Source organism: Betta splendens, chromosome 6 (assembly GCF_900634795.4).
Source record: "Betta splendens chromosome 6, fBetSpl5.4, whole genome shotgun sequence".
In the NCBI taxonomy this organism is placed as follows: domain Eukaryota; kingdom Metazoa; phylum Chordata; class Actinopteri; order Anabantiformes; family Osphronemidae; genus Betta; species Betta splendens.
The window spans coordinates 12,584,889-12,607,132 of record NC_040886.2 but is presented as its reverse complement, the minus strand read 5'-3'; the positions used below and the strand labels follow the sequence as shown (position 1 = coordinate 12,607,132).

The 22,244-nt window shown below is 47.1% G+C and overlaps 1 protein-coding gene across 13 annotated transcripts in view; it reads left to right on the top strand.

Moving 5' to 3' along the window:
- megf11 (multiple EGF-like-domains 11) overlaps nt 1-22,244 on the top strand; it is a 55,737-nt gene that overhangs the window by 13,471 nt on the left and 20,022 nt on the right. For 9 of the 13 annotated variants that reach the window (XM_029152491.3, XM_029152492.3, XM_029152494.3 and 6 more), the window contains exons 4-7: nt 446-547; nt 952-1,052; nt 6,129-6,221; nt 6,380-6,400. In XM_029152491.3, coding sequence (XP_029008324.1) covers nt 446-547; nt 952-1,052; nt 6,129-6,221; nt 6,380-6,400 — 317 coding nt within the window. The remainder of the gene's footprint in view (nt 1-445; nt 548-951; nt 1,053-6,128; nt 6,222-6,379; nt 6,401-22,244) is intronic. The other 4 variants (XM_029152493.3, XM_029152500.3, XM_029152498.3 and 1 more) reach the window with 1 other exon arrangement.

Here is a 22,244-nt window from a genome sequence, read left to right as displayed (position 1 = left end):
ATGGCTGCAATAGATCCTGAATAATTATTAGTTGTGCTGGGCAATGTCACTTATGAGAAATAAGTAGGAATAATTTCTGTCCTCAATGCAAAGGGGAGGAAAGAAAGCTGTGAAGATATATGATCTGGATTATTGCCTGACCAAGGTGAGGGTACTTAGGGATCCTGGTTCCTTCTTGTTGGCATCAAAATGAATTCCCTAAGTGGCCTGTGTTCATGGCTTTGAGGTCCTCCAATATCCTCAGTCTGCCTCTGGCTCTATATATCATGGACATGAATCACCTAAAAGCTTCTTTCAGCTCCTTTCTTTGCATATCAAAGTTATTGTATTACTTTTATTTGGACTCCATCCACCGACAAGATCTGTGTGCTGTTATGTTTTTCCCTTTAAAGACCCTGGAAATCTATACTCCTCACCGCTATGCACCGCCGCTTCTGTCTTTCAGCTACGCTGTGACTGTGCAGGAATCCTACGCTCACCCATTCGACCAGATCTACTACACCCGATGCACCGACATCCTCAACTGGTTCAAATGCACAAGGCACAGGTGGGCGTCCCGCAGTCCCCGCGCTCGTCCCGGTGTTTGTTTCGACCTTTCCTGTCGCCCCAAAAATAGGAGCCAAGTCTCCGAAGGCCGGAGTGGATGTCCTTGTGGGTGAAGCAGTGAGAGCCAGGATCCGACTGTAATCATCTTACAGTAAATGTTTTAATTGCTCCATTAAAGTTTATAGTGGGCATCCAGCTAAATAAGTAGGAAGAGTCACCTCCCAGAGAGTCACCTCTCAGACTCTGACAGACACGTAGCAGGTGTTTTACTCCCATCCTGCGCAGGACTTTATAAACTTTCCCACAACAACACAATCACTTTTAGCGTCTGGGTTCTTGCCCTTCAGAGTGAGTCACTCTTTACATCACGTAGCCGCCGTGCTCCTTTTTTTTTTTTTTTTCCAGGATCAGCTATAAGACGGCTTACCGGCGGGGAGTGAGGACCATGTATAGGCGCCGCTCGCAGTGTTGCCCTGGTTACTTCGAGAGCGGAGACTTGTGTGTTCGTGAGTATCCTTTTTCTCGCACGCCTTTTGTGCCCGCTGATGACATTTCAGGTTTTGTCTGCTAGACATTTAGAGAGAAGGAGTAAATATTGGGATTGACTACAGCTCCCCGCGTGGCCGCCGCCACCCCCCGCCACCGCCGCCCACCCACCCACTCCAGTCTGAACCTCTTCAGAAAGAACCCGAGGCGCCGCTCCACCTCTGGCTACTCTTTTATGAGATGCGAGTGTGAGTGAGCACGACTTACTGTGAGGGGACAGGTTTTACAGTAAACCTGCTTTACTCTCCCGGCACGAGTCGTTTAATTGACGCTGTATAACAATGAGGGGAATTAACAAGCCGAGAGGGTGCTGCTTACACACTCACTAGTAACAGCCCCCAACATTAAACCACACTGGAATGTTAAGTTGCAGTAAAAAGAGCAGAAGCGGTGGACGGTTGCAATATGCCGATAACAATTCTTCACTCATTTTTTACAGCTTCATTAATGGCCATTGATTTCTATTTTTACTACCACACTTCAAACTGAATTCGTTTACATGTTGGCCAAATAAAGACAGAACTTATATCTTCTCCGAGTTACGTATTTGATATCACTGGCCCATCTAATGTTTAATTCCCTTTTAAATAAGGTCAGAATCACACTTTAATGTTTTCCTCGATCCTTCATAACATGAGGGAGTTATGGATACAGCGACGGCAGCTATATGAGTCTGCTCTTTGACCGCAGATGAACTTGTCCTTGTCCACACTTCGCAGCCTCGGGGCAGCAGAGCACCGGGAAGCGAGCCAGCGAAGCATCAGAAGCTGGCGTCGCTGCGCGAGGGTGTCGAGGAGGCAGGCGCAGATTTGATCAATGATGTAGTGGCCATGAATAATTCGGTTATGTTTGTTAATAACCATCTCCTCGGGATGCTAACCAGGTGAACGTACGAGGGGGCGCCTCTCGCGAACAGTGGCTTTTATTTTGGCAGGGCCTTCTCAGGTGAGGTGCGGGGTGAGATAAGGGGGGTGGGGGCCGTTTTCGCCTTCTGCTGTCTTTGCAGCCCTGTTCCACCCCTTTTAATCCTCGCACTCTCACTACCAGGATTAAGAGATTTGTACTCCCCAAGCTTATTTGCATGCAGCGACAAAAGGGGGCATTATAGAGTAAATCGACCCAATATTAACTCAAGCTGTCTGTATCAGGACACTTTGTAGTTTGCTGAATGTAAAATATCCCCCTCTTGTGTATTGTTAGTTGACTGTAGCCGTCTCCATTAAGTCTCTATCATTAAAAATTAGAAATATCTGAAGAGTGTTTTGCCTCTTAAGGCTCCTTGTGTGTGTTTGTGTACTCGCACATTAGCACATACATTAGCAAGTGGTTAACGGAATCATCACACATCACACAGACCACAACTATCATACAGATACACACAAGGAAACTACTTCTGACCCTAAATAAGCAGCATTATCTTAAAGGATGTTTTTCCTTTGTTTGTTACGTTATTTCATCCTGTGATGGGACGCGATTGTCTAATTATCTCACGGCTCTACACGATAAGTTGAACTTTGATCTGTTTCTCCTTAATTGGTGCTTGAAGTTTCTGACTAGAGGTCTTTATTAATACTGTGACCTTTGATCTGTCATAAGTCATTACCTTAATCTGTGACTAGACTGTGTAGAGGATGTGAGGAACTCATTTCCCTCCCTAATAAGCATGATTATTACAGTTGTGCATGAGGAAGTGAGAGGAGCTCGCTAATGACAACAGCTTGTAATATCATCAGAGGCTGACAGAGGCTATGAGTCGCTCCGTCTGCGGAGCATTTAGGCCAGATGACTCCTGCATGACTTTTGCCTGTCCACTGCTCTGGCAGATTTCTGAAAATGGCTTTTGGTGGAGGAATTAGTCGAGTTTTGATAAAGTTTCAGGCAGCAATACGCTCGCGCTGCTCACATCTGAGTTTTGATGACTGGGACGATGATGAGATTTTTTTTTTCCAGAAAGAGATTCTCTGCCTTTGATTTCTTTTTCATTCTGGCTTTGTTGCATTTTTTTTAATGCTTCAAAGACACAGTTTTAAAATAAATCATCTCTGTGCTGGATCGAGGCATGTGGAAGAAACTTCGTAGCGAGTTGTTTGATATGTTCTGTAGGCATCTCTCTCACATTGATTTACGAGCAGCTCCAGTGCATCACAACGTCTTCCACGTAATTCAATTCCCTTTCAGAATCAGCGTACTACAAAACGCTACTACTCCAAAAAAATCCTATACAAGCAGAGCTGCACTGGTAGGTCTTTATTTCCAGGCTGCAGCCGTGATCTCTAAAAACACGGAGGAGACTGCGAGGATCTATTTTATCACACATTTTAAAAGATCGAAGTTTGACTGAGCAGGAATATTAAATTTATTAACTCTGCTTGACAATCACCAATTAGCTCCATTGTTCCCCGTTCTGATAACACCTCTGCATAATGAGTTAGATTAGCCTTTTATCTAGATGAAAGACTCAATTTTCCAACAGATTCCTTAGACATGAGTTAAGCAGAGTGATTCATGAATTTCAATTAAAATGAAAGACCTACCTCCTACTTTATTATGCCATCCCTTCAGTACACCGGTTCAGATCTCGGGAGAAGGGTGCGCTTTATCCTTTCTCCCATATTCAAAACTTCATTTCCATATTTCTTTTTTTCTCCAAGGGATGTGGCACATTTGCATTTCCCTGTTCTCGCCGATCAGAATTTGCTGATTGAAACTAAATGAAATCAACTCATCATGGTGACATTGAATTTGTCTCCTCTCCTCTTTGAATACTCCGCATACCTTGGACTCATTGATTACAGGTAGTCGATCTCACACCTTCGTCAGCACAAATCTTGGAGCCCCCCCCCCTCCTTTTTCTTTTTTCGCTGGCTGACTGTAATTAGACAGTTTTCTGCCAGAACAACGCTGCTCAGAAACCTGCCCTGAATTATCCTTCAATCTCTGGCTTACCAGTTTTGCCTTGGGTGCATTTCTCCGATTAGCGCCAGCTCGTGTTTGTTTGGGATTCGCTCGTCTTTCTCGTCTCCTGCCGCATCCGTCCCACTGATGGTGGATCCTAATCGAAGCCTGATCGAGCGATAATCTATAATGGCCCCGTTCAGGTCTGCAGCCGGCTCCTGCTGACCTCTCTGCCTGCAGGATAAGCCGCCACAGCTGCGTGATAGTGCCCAAAACTCACAAATGTTTATCAATTTTGATAATAAAAAGATAACTAAAGAACAAAAGGAGGTTTCGGATGAAGGATGAGGTGTTGGATGAAGTCTGATCAGTTAAAGAAATGAACTGTCTGTTGTCCTGCCCTTGGGTTGTGTATCATTCCTCCACAGGCTCTGCCAGTGCACTGCTGATTCCCATCAGGCAGGGTTCCTCTCTCCTCCTCGTCCTGTGACTTTCTCCTTCCTCAATAAGAGCCTGCATGTCTGGACCACGCTGGCCAGATGACCTTGGCTGCCACACATTTATTCATGCTAAGCGCTTGTTTTGTGATCTTTTCTTTTTTAGCTTCAAAAAACTGGCACTGTGGCAAAAGAAAAAAAACAGAAAATCATGTAGGTCACTTTATTATCCAGCTGAGCCAAACTTCCAACTCTCTAACTGAACACACTCCCTGGAATACTAATGCCGGCCCAATCAATTGGATGCTGTGTTGCTCAATATGAATGATCAAGAAAACTGCCAACTTGGTAAACACTTGCGGTGCCCGGACCTGCTACATGAAAGCATCAACATACGACAAAGTGGTGGCTGATCAAATTAGAAGGGATTTACAGCGTGTTCCTTCCTGGCTCTGCTTAAAAAAAGCAATTCATTGAGCAAAGTCTGTTAGCCTGTTAGAACCCGAGCCCGTTAGAACCCGAGCCCGTTAGAACCCGAGGCCGTTAGAACCCGAGCCTGTTAGAACCTGAGCCTGATAGAACCCGAGCCTGTTAGAACCAGACTCTGTTAGAACCTGAGCCCGTTAGAACCTGAGCCTGTTAGAACCTGAACCCGTTAGAACCCGAGCCTGTTAGAACCTGAGCCTGTTAGAACCCGAGTCTGTTAGAACCTGAACCCGTTAGAACCCGAGCCTGTTAGAACCTAAGCCTGTTAGAACCCGAGCCTGTTAGAACCCGAGCCCATTAAAACCCGAGTCTGGTAGAACCCGAGCCTGTTAGAACCCGAGTCCGTTAGAACCCGAGCCCGTTAGAACACGAGCCTGTTAGAACCCGAGCCCGTTAGAACCCGAGTCTGTTAGAACCCGAGCCTGTTAGAACCCGAGCCTGTTAGAACCCGAGTCTGTTAGAACCTGAACCTGTTAGAACCTGATCCTGTTAGAACACGAGCCTGTTAGAACCCGAGGCCGTTAGAACCCGAGGCCGTTAGAACCCGAGCCAGTTAGAACCCGAGTCTGTTAGAACCTGAACCCGTTAGAACCTGATCCCGTTAGAACCCGAGCCTGTTAGAACCCGAGGCCGTTAGAACACGAGCCTGTTAGAACCCGAGCCTGTTAGAACCCGAGCCCGTTAGAACCTGAGCCTGATAGAACCCGAGCCTGTTAGAACCAGACTCTGTTAGAACCTGAGCCCGTTAGAACCTGAGCCTGTTAGAACCTGAACCCGTTAGAACCAGAGCCTGTTAGAACCTGAGCCTGTTAGAACCCGAGTCTGTTAGAACCTGAACCCGTTAGAACCTGAACCCGTTAGAACCCGAGCCTGTTAGAACCTAAGCCTGTTAGAACCCGAGCCCATTAGAACCCGAGCCCATTAAAACCCGAGTCTGGTAGAACCCGAGCCCGTTAGAACCCGAGCCCGTTAGAACCCGAGCCTGATAGAACCAGAGCCTGATAGAACCAGAGCCTGTTAGAACCAGACTAGGTTAGAACCTGAGCCCGTTAGAACCCGAGTCTGTTAGAACCCGAGCCCGTTAGAACCCGAGCCTGTTAGAACCCGAGCCCGTTAGAACCCGAGCCCGTTAGAACCAGGACTGTTCTTGGGCATTTTGAGGATGCCGTTTACCCGCGCTCCGGCGCCGCCTCACCCCGTCTCGTCTCTGTGTTCCAGCTCTGTGCACAGAGGAGTGCGTCCACGGCCGCTGCGTCTCTCCAGACACATGCCAGTGCGAGCCCGGATGGGGGGGACTGGACTGCTCCAGTGGTGAGTGCCTCGCTTTCAAAACCCTGCAATTATTCACTTAAACTCACTTTGAGCCTAAATGGCTTTCATAGGCAGCTAGTCCATAGAACTTTGCTGTGTGTGTTGCCTCGATGTACGACTATCTCAAAGCTGCTCAGCTTTGTGTCCTCTCTTCTTAGCAAACACAGCCAATGGAACAGGTAAGTCACAATGAATTCATTCTCATTTGCTGGAAGTGGAAGTGATTTGCTTGATGAGTATAGCAGATGGATGGATGGATGCATCCCCCTGTGTCTACTGAGCTCTCTGTTCTGGTCTTAATCATGATTAAACTGGTGCCTATGACTTGTTTAGTGGAATGATGAATCAATGCCAAGCTGGAACAAACCATAGCGGCGGCCTTGCTGTTTCCTGGGGCTCCCTTAGCTCCGGGAGCTGGATGGGAGGGTGGAAGTAGGCAGTAGTCTATTTGTACATATACAAGGAACGAGTCCATTTATTCCTTTGTGATATTTCTGTGCATAGTCGAATACCGGAAGTCCTTCATCGTCTGCGTCAACATTTGTTACCTGTCTGCTCCCAGGTGGATCCAAACCGCTTCTTGCCTGTTGCATATTTAGCACTGAGTAACGGGGCCTAGAATCATATCAGTAGTAGTTATTGAATAGATCTATGCGTTTTCATTAGCAAGAGAGCCATTCCCTGATTAGCAAGCGTGTGTAAATCAGCAGCGCTCGCTGTCGGAGGCGGATTCATGGGCGTGAATGACAAGCCGGCGCTGTTTGCTGGTGCTCACTCGCACTGATTGGTGGAGGTCCGGCGGAGAGGACGCGAGGTTCCGGGACCTCCGGGACTCGTGTCCCGCTCTCGGTTGGTTGGGAGTGCAGCCGTGTGCTTGCTCTCAGCCTGCAGGTGCTGGGCTAATCCGCCTTATTAAAACAGACTTGATGATTGAGACAGAGGCATTATTCATAACTTTAGATTTCCATACCAGGCATGATTCCAGGCTTTTTCATTTACGAGCTTTCATCTGTAGAAATGAGGAATACGTGCCAATTCTTAAATTAAATCTGCCCTCCTTTTCCTTCGTGTAAATGGTTCAGCACGTTTTTTTTTTTTTTTTTTGTCTTTCACTGTAAATTCCGCTTCCACCTACCACAGATAGATGAGCGTTATTCGTCCTGATGTACTGTAAGTGGATGCAGCCATCATATTATGGCTGGAGAGCACACGGCAGCGACTGTTCAGCTCCCGGACAATCAGCGCCATTGTTTATGTGCGGTTTGGAGTGGAGGCATTTGTGCTGGCACCAAAGCCGCTTCCCCGGTAGGATAGCAGGTAGCGGCGCATAATGGGCGGGTCACGTGAGCGAGGACGCGCAAATGCGATAAAAAGTGTGTCGCACAGGCTTGGAGATGAAGCGCCGCCGTGGGATGCTGAGCGGCCGAAAGCTGAAGTGACAGCCTTTCAGCCAGTGATCTGGAGCCAGATCAAAGGCTTGGACCTGGTTTCTGGAGCAGCACCCACCAGGAAGCAGTTTTGTATATGGGTCAGGTGGTAAAAAATAAAGAGTCAGACTGTTTGCGGCCAGAAAGGAGGAGGCGATAAGGTGGGAGAGATGCACTAAGTTGTGTTGGGAGCGGCGGTGAAAGCTGAGGAAGATGTTGCCTGCTTTTCGCCCGCTGGCGTCCACCTACTGTTGCAAAAAAACAAAAAAAAGGCGTTTCATCCTCTGCCTCGGCCCCGAGGCCACAGCCCTGCTGAGACCGGACCTGCCCCGTGACCCGCCTCGCATCCCGGCGCGCCTCCGCTCCGTCTCAAGGTCACGCCGGTGGCCGTGCTCCGCGGAGGAACCCGCCGCTCGCTGTTATCGGACTTGGTTTGTGGAGCGCTGCGTATAATAAGGAATGAACAACAGCTGCTGCTGTCGGGTTTGATTCCTCTAATAACTAATGCGCTGTCCTGCGCTCGTGCGATGTGGTCTGGAACATGTTTTTGAATCGCATCACAGCGAGACGCGACGCTGCTTCTTCTTTCATTTAAAAGCTGCAGGCGTTGGAGGAGCGCGGTGACATGTACCTGTTGATGTGCGTCTCTCTGAAATCCCCCTTCCTCCGTCGGTGCGTGTGTGGCTTGTTCCCCTCTCTCCCTTCTTATTGTTACATATTGGAATGTGCCGTGTTTGTCTGCTCTGCGCCTCCGTGAACACTTTGTTTTTTCAGTAGGGCTCAGGCTGAAAAACAACATTATTCTCCAAAGGATTTTTACCGAGGAAATTAAAAAAATGCTTGAAAAGATATTTCCCTCAATAAAACAAGGTCCACTGCAGTTCATAGCGCTAACAATATGCATTCAGTCATTTCACAGTGTGCAAATATTACATGTTGCTGCTTGCTTTACGACACATCTTTTGTGTACGTTTTGAGTGAGTTTCTCGGGTTTAGAAGTAGATCGTCCTCTCCTAAAGTCGCAGAGAAATCCACCTCCACTCCTCACAGCACTTGTGATTTAATCCCTCTGAATAAGTCCATCACACAGGGTCAGTATATGCTCCAGTAATAACAGCTTTCAAGTAAAGATAATGATAAAGACAGATGTTGCGGGTACAAGGTATATTTAGCCATGACTGCCATCACTTGGGAAATATTAGGTGCAGTGAAGCAATATCATCGATTTCATGTGCTGCAGTCAGATAATGATATGTTACTGGCAGAAATGTGCATAAATACGAAGCTTTTGGCTTCTCTTTCGTCTGCTTCCTTAGAGTTCGCTTTTGGTTATGGCCGCGGAAATGTCGCCCACTTATGCAGAGATTGTGGGAATCAATGCCACAATAATACGCGTCTGAAAAGTCCGGGGAGTCGTTTAGCTTCCTTAACAACAAAACATCCTTTGTGCTCTCCGAAGAAATCTATCACACTTAATAGCCAAATCTGATGTGGTCGGTCGGCCGTGGTCCACGGGGTAACGTATTCCTCCCAGTCTCTGCAGCACCGCACATGGTTAATTGATGAATGTGCTCTATGAGTGCTTGTTTATGGTACAGTATGCTGCACCAGAGGGAGCGCATGCTCCTCAGTTCATGTTAATTCTCCACTTACACAGGCGGATTATTCATTATTAGAGCCTTAAATCAGTCGGCGCTTTCAATCGATTTCTAAAAACGTTTCCACTGAAAACCTTGGACGGCGATATCGACAGAAGTCTGCGTCAAGTAAAATATGGCGGATATCTCATTTGGCTTATTATTATTTCAGTGGAAATGACATTGCTCCAGGAAGCCAGATGCTGCGCGCCAGAGCAAAGACCCAAACTGTGCAGTCAAACTTCATTTTGGCTCGGCGAACGCTCTTGCGAGGACCCCCTCTGGCACCCGTCAGCGATGTTACAGATTATTCTCAGAAGTCCATCTCAGCCAGATGGTTCTGTTCCAAAGCCACAGCGGCAGGACAGTGACATGCATCGGCGTCAAAGACCAGGAGCCTGTGAGTTACGCTGAGCGGCGCAACGCATCGCTCCAAATGCCTCTGCGCCTTTTCTTTTAGAACCCGTCCTCCATTAATCATCTGGAGGGAGAAGTGCGTGTGTTTGTGCATCTGCATCAGCAACGAGTGGCTTCTGTTGAAGGCCCGTCAATAAATATGGAATAGCGAGATGTGAACCTATGAAAATAAGTCTAAGCTCATTGGATTCCTCATTATACGACCATGCATAGAGACATTTCAAGACCTAGAAATGTTCTGACTGTATCATACCGAAGGAGGTTCCTTGCTGCTTGTACCAGTCGATGCCGACTGCCTCATTCGTTTTAGCAGATCAAAGCACCCAGGCAGTGGCGTCTCTCAAGGGGACAGAAGATGGACCGATCCATACTGCCTTGTGGCGCAGTCACTACTCTCTCCCTCCCCCTGTGTGTGTGTGTGTGTGTGTGTGTGTGTGTGTGTGTGTGTGTGTGTGTGTGTGTGTGTGTGTGTGTGTGTGTGTGTGTGTGTGTGTGTGTGTCCTCATGCATCTGCATCACAGACTTAGTTTATGTGTAGGCAGTGGGTGTGTTGCCCAGTTTATGTACTGCCAAGTATGTGACCGTGTTTATTTATTGTTGTCACCGGTTTCGTACTGTAACATAGAGCTGCAGCCATTTGCACCAGCTCTCAGGTGTTCCTCAGCGCAGAATCACCCGACGCTCATTCAAAGTGCTGCTAATGGCACAGTTGAGTCAGAACAACAGATCCCTGAGTTTGAGAGCTCAGCAGTCACAGATCTGCCTCTAGGCCGATCACAACAGGTAACATACACAGGTAAGTCAGGGATTTCTCCAGACTTCAGCCTGAGTTACTGATAATATAGTAGATCTGCAGGAATCGATGGTAAAATGCACAGATCTTGTAAAGGCAAAGAGAACGGCCGCAAACCTGAGGATTTTACTTGACGTCCATTTAACGTTAATATAATTTCTTCTGTCCAGACGTTAACCATTTAGTCAATAGCAATAAAAACGTAAATGAAGCAGATAATAATTTAAGAAGGAACTCGCTACATTAAATGTTGCATTAGAGCCGCAAAGTGCCTGAACGTTAAATCAATAACATTACAAAATAATGTCGAACTTGATTTAAAAAGTAGAGGAAAAGCAAAGTCGCGCACAGTAACAGCAGCACATAATAGAAATATTGAGAGCTCAAACTGGACTCGAGCTCTCGTCTCTTCACCACGTCTGGCTGATTCCCCTCTGCAGCCTGTCGTCATTCAAATTAATGAGGATGCTACATTTTTCATGCAGACCTGTAGATGATGTGAACACAACGTTGCTATTAAATATTTACACTCATGCAACACGATTTCATGCGGCTCCAATGACTGACGGCTGGTGGTCAGACAGCTCCATTTAAATCAATATTCTCTGTGCCAGCTGTGCTTCTAATATTGTAATAAATTAGCTTTGTAAACGTTGTACATGGAATCCAATTCATTTAGAATCAGTGGAATCTACAAATATATCTATAAAAACTTGTTTTCTTAAAGATGACTTGCTGTTAATTAGTCATCAAATAGTCATGAGGAGGCAAATGCAGCCACTGCGCTTGTTGAAGTTCCAGCGCGCAGGTGAGAGGCTGTGGTTTGTTTACGACGACGCTCGAAAACTTTCAAGGACTTTGTGCGCAAATTAAAAATGAACTGATGAATAGTTGATGCATCCGGTCCGGGGGGAGGCGGGTTCTGCGCGGTTTGCAAACAGACGCCGCTGATGGCTGTCAGGCAGCGCGGGCTGAACCGGCGGATGTCACGGCTCAGACAGCGCCTCACATCTTCCCCTGCGTGCGTCGCTGCGACTCGTGTGACTTATGTCTGCTGTAAATCACGGTGCGGGCGGGAACCGCGGCTGACTGATGGGGAGTCCATCAAATGAATTGTGGCACGCACAGCTGACAGCCTTCCCCCGCTGATATAATGCATCGACTAGATGGACCAATAACCCTTAACCAAATATCTGAGCCCTGAACTAAACCAAACACTGAGGGAGATGCTTTAATGAGCAGATGAGCCAAAAGGGCCTCGTCTCTGTAGTCAGTTCATGTGGCAAATGTCAGGACGACTCCTGGTTGTTGTTGTTTGTTTGGTTTTTTTAATTGAAAGTCATATTTATGAATTGCATTGCTTTGACACACATTTGTATCACTTTAAATGCGAGAGGTCTCATTTAGTTTTACTTGCGTCCTGCCTCGACCTTAATAATAATACTTTAAATACATGGTCCTAATAAGTTAAATCCCTCACGTTGTCGGTCTCCGACAGCATACTGATGTTGAGGACCAGCTATAATGTCCTGTGTGGAGATCACACACACACACACACACACACACACACACACACACACACACACACACACACACACACACACACACACACACACACACACACACACACACACACACGCAACATTTTCTGTACATAAGCCTCATTGTATGCAGACTTGCTCTGAAGATTTTTTGTACCATTCCATTAAGCAGGATTTATTGTTCCCCAAGAGCTCACTGCTCCATTACCTTTGGGAGATGCCTGAAATGTGTGTAAGCGTTGGTGTGTGTGTGTCTGACTTTGAGTGCGCTTTCTCTCCACGCATACATCCTGAGCACAAAAAGCTGGTGGATATCACAGCATATCGGGGTGATGGTTAGTATGATACAACATCCAGGCTCAGTGGTCATTATCACTGGGATGCTTGTCATTAGTCGGTGAGGGAGAGAGAGTTAAGAGCTCCTGGAGCACACTAGCCAGCTCTGAGAGCCGGCATAGATGGCTTGATTTAATAGGGACATTAAAACGCCTTATCTCCTGTCCTAAAGAGAAGGTCAGTGTGTCTAAAATAGCTGAAATGCTATGATAACAGTTTAGAGAGATAAGATATCTCCTGAATACCAAAGCAGAACAAAGACGTTCTGGGCTCATTTCACAGTCTGTGCGTCTCACTTGATTTTGTGCTTCATGCCACGTTTGTAAACTGTGTTTCCCAAGATTTAATTGATTTTTATTGATCGTTGCATCATATATGCTTATTTCGGTTCCGCGTGTGGAACATTTCATTTACCCGGCGGATTTAGACTCGTGGTGTCACACACTGCCAGCGCTCGGCTCTGTCTCAGGCTCAGGAGAAGAATGAAATCTTGCTTGTGCCTCTTTTGAAGCAAGGTGACATCATCTTGTGAAAAGCCTTTAGAAAGTAATAGGGAGGTAAATATGATTAGACAAAGCTAAAATAATTGTTTTTTCGTTGTTTCTTTGACTCTGTGGTTCCTAGAAATGGCTGCATATCTTCACTACGTTAAATCATCCGCAGCTTCACATTATTGCACATTATTTTGCAGTATAAGAATGTGTGATAGAAATGCCCATTTCCACATTACTGTTTATCTAACCCTTGAGATAAACATTGGGAACCACTAGTCTAAGGTCTCCTCCTTGTATAGTGTTCTCCTGGCCTGCTATTTGTTGTTATTATTACCTCTGGGTAGCTTGGATGCATGATGGGATCATCTGGGTCCGTTGGGTGCTGCATGGTAGTGTCCTTGGCGTTCTCTGGGCGGGCGAGGGGGAGGGGGGGGGGGGGCGTATTAGCAGTCTTCCTCGGATCCTGTGGTGCACCTGCAATCTCCTGATGTTTAACCCTGGACTTCATTGGAGTGTTGCAGTGATTACAGGCTGTCCTGAGGGACATCGATTGTCCTGCTCCTCCTAGGCAAGCCCCACACAATGCTGACGAATGAACTTGTGGCCCTGCCAAGTCCAATTAACTGTCAGTGCCGCATCGACAAGCTCCTGCGTTTGTTGAGAGTGAAGAAAAACAAACTTTTAATCAAATTTGCCGCGGGGCCCCAGGGTATTTGGGGTTGTGTTTTGCATTCCACTGTGTTCTGCCTCGCCTGCAGCCGTGCCACCCTCTCGGAAGGTTACGTCGTATGTTGTTGGTGTGAGATAGCGCAGTAGCAGGCGCCTTGGCTTAACGGCAGTCCCATCTATCCTCCGTTTGTGACCGATGAGTCCTCCAGAGCCGGCATCTTCACATTATCAGGTTTGCACCGCAGTGTGACCATGAAGAGACGTTTGTTGCTGGAGTTGTGGGCAGAACATCTCCCTGATGCCAGCATGAACAACCCTGACTTGAATGTCTTTAAGGGCGATCTCACAAAATATACAGTATTGTTGTTGTTTTGTTTTTCTTTTTTCAGAACATTAACATCCGCACAAACAGCCTTGGCTAATTCTACCAAGGTCGAGATAAACAACTCTTTTCTGATTAGAGTAATGCAGACATTAAAAGCCTAGAAATTCAATTAAATTGGTGGCTTTGGCCACAGAGGGAAAAGGAAAAGGACAAAAACCTAACGAGACACTATCGCAAAGCTGGAGCGCACTAAGTGGGACAAACAAATGTAGCCTGGGATCTTAGCATTGAGCAGAGGGCATCTGGACGATAAGGATGGAAGGGAACTTTCAGACGCTAGGATGCGTTGATGAGGATCCAGGCAGAAATGAGCTGTTAAACTCAAAGAGACGCCGCAGTCAAGGTCAGTGAAGGCGTCTCTTTGCCGCGCGTTGTCAGACAGCGCAACGCGACGTCTGAGGCGTCTGAGCAGACCTCTAGGAGTTCATCGTGTCCTGTAGCGCGCACTTCATTAAGACCTTTCAATTGAGTTTAGATGGATAAAAGACAGAAATTGCTGACTTCCTGATTCAGGCACTCGCATCTTTAAAGTGATGAATCCCCCCCTGAGAAATTAGATTTGCAAAGAAACTTGACACCATGCGATTCTCTCAGCCTTGCACTTTAAACATTAGCTTGTATTATAATTCTGAGACTGGCTTCCAGTCCAGGCGGAGGCATACTGTAGTATGAATGACAAAATCGCCCTCCGCCATAGAACAAAAAGAGGGTTAAGGTCCATGGATCAATAGCAGGGATCTTTGCCTTGACTCTGAAATATGGGTTGGAAATTGCATTTCTCCATATTTCAATTCTTTCTGTATTTTTTTATTTGTTTGTCCCTCAACGAGACAACTTCAACCTCATCAGAGACGACTGATTAAACCCAATGTGCTGCTTGCTTAAATGTTTCCGTACAACATATTTGCCTCATTGCTCCACTGTGTGTTACTGAACGATAAGTACGATGCAGATTCTGACGGCTTGGTTCACTTCCACTGTCTTTCATGTAACTACATTATCTCTCTCACTGTCACTCTCCCAAATGCACACACACACACACACACACACACACACACACACACACACTGCTCCCCAAGTTGCTGTTGTATACTTTTCCGTTCGCTTTGACTTTGAGAATCGGGGAGAATAATTCATGGGCCTAGCGAGTTTCAGAGACTGGGAGAACAACACAGCTTTCAGAGCCAGCAGTTCATTTGTGTTGAACTCCAGGATTTCCTTCCTTTCTTTTTTTGCACAAGTCTCCAAAGGGTCTGCATTATCCTGGAGAGATGATGGTATGAAAGAAAAGCCCTTAATCTACAGTTTTTCCTTGTTAATCAAAGGCAGGAGATGTTTTCCTGTTTCTGTACTTTCATATTGTAGCAGCTATCTATCCATCCTGTGGAGACGCTCTTTATTCTTAATTGAGCCTCTGCTGTGGGTTCCGCGCGTCTATTTTTCAGATATTTGAGTAATACACAGCGTGCGGCGCTTAGGAAGTTTATTATAATTATATGCACTGCTTATCCACATTTTGTCAGGGTATAGATAAAAATCAACGAACAAGCGAGAATCTGTTCAAAGTTGAAGTAGGAGGAAAGTAAAGACTCCACGTTTGTAACGTTATTTGGTTTCTTTCCGGGCGATTAAAATTTAAATGCACACCTCTATAGATGGACGCCATCAACCTCCTGACTCGCTCACACAATGTAATGCGGTTTGACAGTCTGTTGCCATTACTGGTGGTTGGGCAGGTAGAAAAGATTTATGGCTTCATGATGAGCATTTGCATAATGTGAGATCATTAAAAAGCAATTATCCCTGTGTTTGTGTGTGCACACGAGCTTCTGTATTGTTGGCATTAATTTGGACGGTGGATACTGTAGGTGCGCTGATTGGTTGTCTTTGGGCTGAGTCGTGTTTGCTTACAGCGAGGGACACATTCATACGCTGTGACATGTTAGGTGCAAAAAAAAAAAATGTGGGTTTGAGTCAACAAGCCCTGTTTGTGCCTGGAGATGAATAGTCAAAAGCCCACAAACAGAGTAAAACGACCCACATCTGCTCATATGACCATGTGTGTTCACTTCTCCGCTCTTTGACTCATACCTTATTACTTTTCTAACATTGTAAATAATCGTCAGATAAGGAACGTACAGTATTAGCAGCCTGACACAAGCTTTTATTTTTATGACTGGTCTGCTCTTTTACATCCGAACCATATTCCACTGAGGCGTGTGGAGGCACAAATGAAAGCGGTACCTGCTAGTGCTGGTTTCCACCTGGTTTGTCTCCTCAGGGCAAAAATGTTTTTAAGCGCATTTTCCGTACTTTGGTTTTATTGCACATTTGCACTTTCTTTCAAATTTCTAGAGATTGCAAAGCTTCAGAAACACAACTTTTGGTTGCTAATGTCCTTCAGATCAGGGACACAACCATTGACAGCAACCCCCCCCCCAAACTCACAAAACACATGCTCAGATGTTAATATTGAAAACAGCTGAGAACTGTCTCTCCATTCCTTCTGTCTGTTCTGTGTGATTTGAAGCTTTAAATATACCAAAACACAGCTCCAGTAATTGTGTGCTTCCATTTGTGGCTGCGCCGCCATCAACCAAGCAGCTGCAGCCGTTGCACACGGCGAGGGACTCGCTGAGCTCCCCATGCGAGCCGCTAATGGAAAAAATGGACAAAAAGTTCAATATAAATACAAGTGTCGGGAACATACTGGAAATAGCGATTATCAGCGGGGATTCGGCCGTCGACGCATTCCTGAGTGAGTGTTTACATTACAAGCGCCGACCACGGTGAACTGAAGCCGATCGCAGCTGGTGAGGAATCAAAGGGTTCAGTCTGTCAGGTTTACAGACAGCTGAGCGCCGGGCTCCTTTTTGCACCTGACCAAATGCCAGGTGGTCACCGCGCTGAAATCACGGCCCGTATTGCAGTAGTGTTCATCAGCGTACATTGTACTGCTGTCTGAGGTCCCCCTCAAGGCTCTGCCAAGAAAATTAATTAGAGAGTCAACTGGCAACTGGCAAATTATTGCTTATTAATGATGTCAAATGCTGTCTTATCGTCGCGCCTTGAATCTGCAGAATATCTTTTACAGTAAACTGCAGATAACTTTCTGATTTCTTTTTGTATTCTAGATTGATATAGATATGTGTGTTTATTTAATTGCATGTTCGCACTGGAAAGCAAACATTTGAAATCATTTTATTTCAGGTGGAGACCTTTTTTTTGCGTGTTGTCACATTCGCACCACCGCAGTCACTGGTGTTTTTAAACAAACAAAAGCCGCCTGTGCAGCCGGCTGCTTTTCCAGCACGGCAGCTTCACGCATACATAGATAATTGATGTCATGTAGATGTTAAAACAGAGCGCTTTAAAAAGTCTCTTTCAAGCTGGCGCTCGCTGATTCGCGGCCCCACGTTCACCTGCCTGCCACCGGCCTCCTTCCTCTGCACATGTGACCCCTCCGCGCCGGCGCTAGCGCGTCAGAACGGGTCACAATCTGCCAACGCGCCGTTGCTGCCTCTCGGAGAACACCAGGTGGAGATTGGATTCGCGGTTTGATTTGCATCATCTTGATTGGATGCTTTAGTCGATTTTCTGTGTCATCAAGAATATTCGAAAATCTCAAATTGAATTCACTTCAGATGGAACAAATGATACATCATCTCAAGGTTGATGGATACGCCGGGAGTTCACTAAAAGTATAGTGGAGCTGCCCCAAACATTTACTTAATAAGAAATATTAATGGTTCAATTACTCAACTATTTTTGGAACTAAAAGCACCTAAGTAGAATTTATGTAAGTGTATTTAAAGATCAAAGTCAAAATACGCTGTCTGTGTACAGTATTAATATGCATGAGATCCTATTGACTAAAATACAGCACATGAGTAAACGTGTTTGTTTTTTTCATGACTCATTAACATGAACGTTGTCACGGCGACGTTACATGAACGTACATGCGCGGCGCCGGTGGAAGCCCTCCCCTCATCGACTGCCGCTGCCCCCTGGCACAATCTACTTCATTCTAATTGGAATTAATAATTGAAAATAGGAAATCAATGCGTGCGAGGTAAGTCGGGCAACAGTTGGCTCCATTGGCTTGACACCGTTTTTCACTTTTTTTTTCTTGTGACTAATCTCCGGTTGCGATATGTCTGTGATGCAGCGTGGCTGATGGTCTGGGCCTTTATTTACAGCCCGGTCACAGCGGCGGCGTGTACCGTAGATAAACCTCTACCTTTTGCTCTGATTGCTTTTGTGTCGTTGTTCTGTGGCAAAAGAGCAAAGGCTTTGTTTTCCGCAGGCCAGAGTGGAGTAAATTATTAATTGGAAAAAACAGTGGGGCTGTGTAACAATTTGCTGATCCAGAAGCTTCGCATGGGCCGCGTCGGGTTCTGCAGAACGTCACCGCCTCAGCCCCCTCAACCAGCGGTCCTGTTAACCCTGTTAGAGACCCGCGGCGGAGCGGATCGATCCGGGTTTACATGCTGAGCAGAACTCGGACAAACGATCAGATCCTCCTCGGGATAAACAACCAGGCCCCACTTTTTAATCAGTAATGCACATCCCTAAAAGAATTAAGTTATTCACTCATTAGCCCTGTGGGTCCGAACAGCCAGTGGTCAGATCTCGTTACTGCTCGGCGTGCGCTGGGACCAGGAGGAGCCTGCGTGGTTCTGCCGGGTCGGACCTGAGCTTAGATGAATTAGACGACGCGCCCCACAGCAGAAACAGCAGCGCACTCTTATTCCAATTCAGCAGAGCTGCACCCACAGCCATTGGCGTCTCCTCGCGTGCGTTTAGAAATGCATTTGTCAGACTCCCTGGGATGTTCACGAACTCAACGTTGGCTTGTCCGTCCCGCTTTTCCGGCAAGTGATAAATAACGGCGTAGGTACCAGCGGAACATGGAGCGCGCTGCGTATCGGCAGCTTCTACAGCCCCGGGTTTAACAAAGCTGCGGGACATTTATCACACAGTGCAAATTTACCACTTAATACAACATCATCACTTTCCCTCCAGACCCCGGTACCGGTCCTGTCTGCCTTTCACTCTATTAGCCTGCAACAATTGAGTCAGAGAGCTGTGATGAATAGCTGAATGTTAATTCAGGCTCTTATTGAATAACTCCTATCGCAAATAGCTCATATTGACTGAAAAGCAGAATATTATATATTCTTGTGTCAGCTAAATTGTAGACAGAATTGTTTCATTGTTCCTTTAAAAACCACCGTTTTAACATTTAAACTCTCCAAAGAAAACCTGTCTCTTAGAGCCATTCTCAAATAGCGACTTGCCCATAATAATTCCGGTCATGAAGGATAATTTGAAAACTCACATCTGTCAAGGAAGGAAGCGGAACAAAAGTGGCGCGGGGCGGATCAGACGACGTGAAACCCACCGGTGGACTCCTCTCGTGGCAGCGCAGGTGACTCGACGAGACAGTGACTCACGCTGCTTCGCTTTGCGGCGAGCGCCGCCGAGGAGCAAGCGAGGCATAAAGGGCTCTCGGGAGACTGAGCATTTCGCCTTGTAATGTCTTAAGTTATTCCTCAAGTGTCAACAGCGTGTGTTAATAATAGTCGTGTGACAGTGAGTGCATGGCTCAGGCTCCGTGCCAGACGCCCCGGGAGCGAGAGCGCTGCTTTTCCGGGTCCAGTTGGCGAAACAGCCAGACCCCGGGTGCAGCTGGACCTGAACCGGTCCAGCTGTGAGTCTAATTGGAATTTGCTCTCGCCCCCGCGTCCAGCGAAACAGAAAAACCAGACTGCCTTTTGATTGCAGCAATGAGTTTTGAATTTAGCCCTGGGAAGCTTATGGCGTCCGGCGGGGCACCGCTCGAACCCCCCCCCCGCACAAACACTGACGCCAACTTCAGGAGCGCTTCCCAAAGAAGTCGGCTCCGGGAAGCTGCTGGTTTTAATCTGGTCGCATCGCACAGGCTCTTGAGCGCACTTCAAAGCTCGGCGCCACCGCGGCGCCTCTCTCAGCCCCTTCCTTGGACGCCACCTTCGGAAGTTTGCTATCTGCCAGCACCCCCGCTGTGATCTGCTTTGTTCCAGCCGGGGGGATTTCACCCGGCACCTCGGGATCCGGCCTTTCCCCGTGTGTGAGGTTACGCTCATCGCGACTGTTATGCGTTACGGGCTCTGAGAGTGGACGCTGGCCGGCGTGCGCGTCCTCTGCTCAGGCGCGCTGACCCGGACCAGACCAGTTAATGGGCTGCGGCGCAGCTCCTCTCGCTTCAGACTTGTGCGGTATCCGCTTCCTACACAGCACAACCCACAGGGGGTCCTCATCACCTCACACAATTTATCCGCACTCTCTCGGAGCCGCAGCCTCCGCGCTACACACTATTTTCTGTTGCTGCCTCTTCTGCTTTTTGCCCGCAGCTCATCTTGAACTCTGACTTCTTAATCACAGTTAAATGCTGTCAGAACGGGGGAAGTGAGAGACTACTGGGTAAAGTTTGAGAACCTCTGTGTAGGAAAGAGACAGCGAGATAATGGGCTTTGCTCTCAATGTGCTGAGGCCTCTAACTACGAGCTAAAGAAGGTTTAAAACTTCAAATGGTAACATTTGTGCGGCTCCAAAGCACCAGAAAAGACTGCAAATGAAGCACGGGATAGATTTTGGAGTACGTCTGTTTTTCTGGGTATTTTGCCACTGACACCGTATTTTGACTGTAGAGAACGCACGGTCCGATCGCGTGGTCAAGGCTTCCGCGGGAGTGAGGGAGGACGGCGCCGTTGAGCTGGAGCAGCGCTGATGACTGCTTATAGACCGCTGAACCCAGCCGCAGCTAAACTGCTCATCCATTACCCGAGCCGCCCGCACACACTTCAGAGTTAATGTGCCAGGGTCGTTTGCGTGGCAGCAGCTCAACCTTCAGGGAACTTATTCATGCCAGACTGGAGGCCGGGAGCAGATTAGATCCAATCAATGCGAGCCCTGTAATGTGGCCTCCAGTCTATCCGAGCGCACGAGTAATACGGCAGGAGCCCGGCGCTTCAGGACCACCTTCGGGGCAGACCTGTCTGTATCAGGGAAGAGCTGATCATCTTCCTGCTGCGTACCGGGAAAAACAGGCTCCAGTGCCGGCCGCGAAGCGGGCTTTATTAGGCTCCCACTCCGGCTAATGAGAGCTCTGGCAAAGCGAGCATACGAGGGGGGGGGGGGGCGTCTTTACATTTACAACCGGCTCTGCGTTGATGTGAGAATCAATAGCAGAATATTCACCGTCCCGGCTGCGGCGCCGGCCCGGCCCGGACCTCAAGCTGGGCTTTCATGTTAGGCAATACAGCTGCCGCTGATGGCGAGACATGAGGCCATAGCAATCACTTAAAACGCCGGCGAGATCCTCAAAAGAACAATTACCCCGGTGAGAGTGGAGGCGGCCCGCTAGCCGAGCCCCGCGCTGATTGTTCTCCACATAAACGCTGGTTCTTCATTTAACCTTGAAGATTAGCCATTTGCTTGAGGTTTATAGGATGTATTGAGCTTTCCCTAACGTAGCCCCCCCCCCCGGGGGGGATGTGAGGATTGCTTGTTTTACATCATTCCCTTAGGTGCCACTTAGTAACATCGCTGAGCTATTTGCATTAATAGCATGTGAGGCAGCTAGGTTACATAAGCCGAGCTAAACGCTAGCGTTGCGCTGCAGATGGGAAGACCTGATTTGTGTGCTCATTGTTATTGAGAGACGATACCTCTGGGGTGTCTGTTGTCACAGAGGCTGAACATTGTCTCACGTGGGTGTTTCTGCACTATTACGCTAATTCTAATATAATTAGCGAGTCGGCGTGGATTTAGCAAAGTTTGAACAGATTTCTCGGCAGAGTCGCAACACTTTCCAACCATTTGGGAACCGTTGACAGTGTTGCACCTGAGGAAAGGTGTTAAAAGACACACGAATAGCAACCTGTTACTTTTGAAAAATCACTCACTGCCTGTGTTCTTAATCTTTGCTCCCTAATCCACTCTTCCCTCTGGGCTCTGGGAGGTGTGAACAGCTTGCACACTTTTTAGATTAACTTCAGCGTGTTATATAAACCTTTCTCTGCGACGGCTGTGGTACGACAACCTCAAAATATCCAGTCTGGCTCATTTGTCACCTGTTGCGCTTGATTTTCAGAAATCTGACTTAAAATTCACATATTTTTTTCAAATATTGTAATTAAATCTCAACGTGGCTGCTAGTGTACTTTGCCAAAGTCCTCATTATTTTGTAAAATTGCGGCGTCTGAGAAAATAATCCAGTACATTTCTAATTAGTCAACTGATAGAAATTATGATGTGCACCTGCTTTGACAAGTCACTTT